The sequence below is a fragment of the Carlito syrichta genome, unplaced genomic scaffold (genome assembly GCF_000164805.1).
Source record: "Carlito syrichta isolate Samal-C Ts95f unplaced genomic scaffold, Tarsius_syrichta-2.0.1 Scaffold130370, whole genome shotgun sequence".
NCBI classification, from domain to species: domain Eukaryota; kingdom Metazoa; phylum Chordata; class Mammalia; order Primates; family Tarsiidae; genus Carlito; species Carlito syrichta.
Genome location: NW_007074466.1, coordinates 1 through 4003, shown reverse-complemented (window position 1 = coordinate 4003; position 4003 = coordinate 1). Strand labels below are relative to the sequence as shown.

The 4003-nt window shown below is 63.6% G+C and overlaps 1 protein-coding gene across 1 annotated transcript in view; it reads left to right on the top strand.

Moving 5' to 3' along the window:
- The window catches only part of LRCH4 (leucine rich repeats and calponin homology domain containing 4), a gene marked incomplete at its 3' end in the record, with an annotated part of 7592 nt that extends 3593 nt beyond the window's left edge, over positions 1-3999 (top strand). The window contains exons 4-17 of the mRNA XM_008048958.1: positions 805-941; positions 1080-1192; positions 1300-1399; positions 1660-1741; positions 1827-1903; positions 2015-2076; positions 2178-2309; positions 2423-2491; positions 2567-2670; positions 2806-2889; positions 3070-3155; positions 3332-3469; positions 3559-3636; positions 3892-3999. Of these exons, the coding sequence (XP_008047149.1) occupies positions 805-941; positions 1080-1192; positions 1300-1399; positions 1660-1741; positions 1827-1903; positions 2015-2076; positions 2178-2309; positions 2423-2491; positions 2567-2670; positions 2806-2889; positions 3070-3155; positions 3332-3469; positions 3559-3636; positions 3892-3999 (1370 nt within the window). The remainder of the gene's footprint in view (positions 1-804; positions 942-1079; positions 1193-1299; positions 1400-1659; positions 1742-1826; positions 1904-2014; positions 2077-2177; positions 2310-2422; positions 2492-2566; positions 2671-2805; positions 2890-3069; positions 3156-3331; positions 3470-3558; positions 3637-3891) is intronic.
- Positions 4000-4003: the final 4 nt, after the last annotated feature.

Genomic DNA, 4003 nt, shown 5'->3' with positions numbered 1-4003 from the left:
GACTCTGACTTAAAAAAAAAAAAAAAAAAAGTCAGGCATGGTGGCTCACGCCTGTAATCCCAGGACTTTGGGAGGCAGAGGCAAGAGGGTTGCCTAAGCCCATGGGCTCAAGACTAGCATGGGCAACATGGCAAGGCCTTGTTTCTACAGTAAATCAAAAAATTATCTGGGCATGGTGGTGCAGCTACTTGGAAGGCTGAAGCAGAAGGATCACCTGAGCCTAGTAGGTCAGGGCTGTAGTGACTGTGAGTGTATCACTGCACTCCGGCCCGGGTGACAGAGTGAGACTCTGACTCAAAAAAAAAAAGAAAGCAAGCCTTGATCATACTAGATTAGGGAGCTGTGATTTTTATTCTGTCTAGTGCCACCATGATTCCAGACTGCCTTTTCAAGAATTAGCAAAAGACACCCCTTCCTGTGGACAGGCACCCAGGGTGCAGGGCTGGACTAGTACAAGGCACAAAGCACTCAGCCTCAGCAGCCCTGGCTGCACATCACAGAGGAGTTTTGAGCTGCGCGTGCCATCGTTTGGTTTGTGTCTTGGGCCAGTCGACAGGGAACGAAGGGTCGGCTGAAGTGTGGAGGGAGAAGGAGCTGAGGTCCTGCGGGCCGTATTGGGGAGACTCGGCTCAGAAGGGGCCGGGCTTGAGGAGAGACGGGCACCGGAAGGAGAGTGGCCCTGCCGCCCAGAGGAGAGGTGGCGACGGCCCAGGGGCGACTGGCTGGCCACAGCGGAGGGTGAGGAAGTGAGCACCAGGCCCCATCCTCGGACACGCTCCTGACTCTTCCCTCACCCACCCCCAGAGCTGGGGGACCTTCCTCTCGTCCGCCTGGACTTTTCCTGTAACCGTGTCTCCCGCATCCCGGTCTCCTTCTGCCGCCTCAGGCACCTGCAGGTCATCCTGCTGGACAGCAACCCCCTGCAAAGCCCGCCTGCCCAGGTGAGGCATGGGCCTGGGTGGACCGTGGGAACAGGCATAAGGCTGGGCAGGAGGGGGGGAGGTCCCTCGGCAGCAGGTAGGACCTGGAGAGCCATCCTCCCGCTCCTCCCTTACCAACATGTGCCCTTTCACACGCAGATCTGCCTGAAGGGGAAACTCCACATCTTCAAGTATTTGTCCACAGAGGCTGGGCAGCGTGGCTCTGCACTGGGGGACCTGGCGCCTTCTCGGCCCCCGAGTTTCAGTCCCTGGTAAGCCCCAGGTGGGAGGGAAGGAAGGGAGGAAGCCTCTTTTCTTCCTTGGGAGGGTGAGGGGGCTGCTGTGCGGCTGAGGTGACCACCTCTCCCTGGTGCCCCAGCCCTGCTGAGGACTTGTTTCCGGGCCGTCGGTACGATGGAGGGCTGGACTCGGGCTTCCACAGCGTTGACAGTGGCAGCAAGAGGTGGTCTGGGAATGAGGTACGGGCCCCTTTCCAAGGCAGACTCGGGTGTCAGCCTTGGAAGAGAGCCTCCAAGCTGGAGACCTTGGCCAGTGCCTCTGAGTCTCGGGGTGCCAAGTGGGGCCAAGGCTGTCCTCTTCCGTCCCTTGCCCGGTGCCCCAGGGAAGGGCTGGCTCAGCAGCAGGCCCCAGTCTCGATCTCGCGTGAGCTCCTTTGGCCCTGAACCCCTGTGAGCCCCTGCGGAGGCCATCTCCCATTCCTTCATCTTGGCCTTTACAGTCGACCGATGAGTTTTCGGAGCTGTCATTCCGGGTCTCAGAGCTGGCCCGGGGGCCCAGAGAACGGAGGGAGGATGGCTCTGGTGAGTAGCCGAGTTAGCAGGGAGGTGGCTGAGGACGAGGGCTCGGGGGTCCCGCCTGCTTGCTGACATGGCCCGGCCTCTCCAGCTGACGGAGACCCTGAGCAGATAGACTTCATCGACAGCCACGTCCCTGGGGAGGACGACGAGCGCGGAGCTGCCGAGGTGGGGACTCCTCCATGTGTTTTCGCCAGCAGAAGGGAAACTGGAGGCCGAGAGACGGGCAGGCTTGGGGGCTCAGGCCTTTGCTCAGTCTCGGTGCTGTTCTCTTTTCAGGAGCAGCGGCCCCCCGAATTAAGCCCTGCGGCAGGGGATAAGGAGAAGGCGCCAAGCAGCAGGTACTCAGAGCCCCTGAGCCAGCACTCTGCCCGTTACTCCCAGCCCCCCGGCCTTCCTCCTCTGACCCCGGCTGGGGTCTGCCTCTGTCTTGGCTCCTCAGGCGGGAGGAACCAGCAGGGGAGGAGCGGCGGCGTCCAGACACCTTGCAGCTGTGGCAGGAGCGTGAGCGCCGGCAGCAGCAGCAGCAGCAGCAGCAGCAGAGCGGGCCGTGGGGGACCCCCAGGAAGGACGGGTGTGGACAGAGGGCTGTTGCTGGACATGGTGGTCCTGGACATGGGTGGAAACGAGCTGCTCCTCCCGGCTGCTCTGCCCTGGGGCTGACTCCACCTCTCCTTGCTATTCCAGTTTCCTGAAGCCGGGGATTAGGGCTGCTGGGGGAGGGGCTGCCGCCTTGGCCACGCAAGCCACCTGCAAGTAGGTTTTCCCCCCGAGTCCTCTCCTCCAACCCTTCCCCGACGTCCCCTCTAACGTCCTTCTGCCTCTCCTCAGCAGCCCAGCCAAGTCCAGTGCCACCCACCTGGGAGCTGCTGTGGGGCAGGGAGCCCCTACTGCTGCCCCCACCCCCCAGGAGCTCCTTCCTGTACCTGGGCCAGGTGGGACGGGGACTTTGGAGGAGGATGGGTGCCTGTGCGGGCACAGGGGTGGTGGGGACCTGGCAGCCTGCGGGAAGAGTAGGGCACCGAGAGGACGCCGCTCTCACCTGCCCCGTCCCTGGCTCTGGCCCCCAGCGACAGCACCTGCTCCCCGGCCGCTCGGCTCCATTCAGAGGCCAAACAGCTTCCTCTTCCGTTCCTCCTCACAGAGTGGCTCAGGTGGGTCTCCCTGTGCCAGCCAGCAGTAACTGCTGGGCGTGTCCCCCTGCTGGGTCTGTTGTGTGTGTTGAAAATCCCACAAGCAGAGAGGTGGTAGCTGTGAGTGGCAGATCATGGGACCCAGCCTCAAAGGCAGTGGTGAGCAGTGGAGACAGCCCCCGTGCCCTCCTTTTCTCCCAGGCCCTTCCTCACCAGACTCTGTCTTGAGGCCCCGACCATCCCCCCAGGTTCCCGACGAGAAGGAATTAATGACTCAACTGCGCCAGGTAAGCCGTAGTGGGAGCTCCGTGGCTCAGCATGGCGCCTCTCCGAGTTTCCCTCCCCAGGACCCAGGCTTCCTGCAACGCTCCTCTGCCCACCCTGGGGCTTCCCCGAGGACAGAAAGGGCGGGCACGGGTCTCCTGCTGGCCCCAGCCTGCTCCTTCTCTCCCATGCCCCTCAGGTCCTCGAGTCACGGCTGCAGCAGCCCCTGCCTGAGGACCTGGCCGAGGCTCTGGCCAACGGGGTCATCCTCTGCCAGCTGGCCAACCAGCTGCGGCCGCGCTCGGTGCCCTTCATTCACGTGCCCTCACCTGCTGTGGTCAGTCAGGGCCGGGAAGAAGGCGGGCCTGGGGCGGGGGTTTCCTGTGGACTCTCCCTCACCCGTCTTCTCTCCCTACCCACCTCCAGCCAAAACTCAGTGCCCTCAAGTGTCGGAAGAACGTGGAGAGTTTCCTAGAAGCCTGTCGGAAAATGGGGGTGCCTGAGGTAAGGGGGCCGTCTCTGCAGGGTGGCGTCCTGTGCGCAGCTGAGCAATTGCATGGGTGGGGGGTTCCGCCCGCAGAGGGTGTCTGCTCCCAGGAGGAAGCGCGTCCCCCTGTCCTGCGCGTCCCTGTGCTGCACGTCTGCATGTGGCGAGGCTCTGGCCGTGGCACGTGAGGGCAGGGGTGGGCAGGGCGGTCTTGCTGCTGCGCCTGACGTCTGTCTTTGTCCCTGTCCATCTGCCCTGCTCTTCCTCCCCAGGCTGACCTGTGCTCGCCCTCGGATCTCCTCCAGGGCACGGCCCGGGGGCTGCGGACCGCGGTGGAGGCCGGGCGGCGGGTGGGGGGCGAGGCCCCCCGACCCCCCGGGCCTC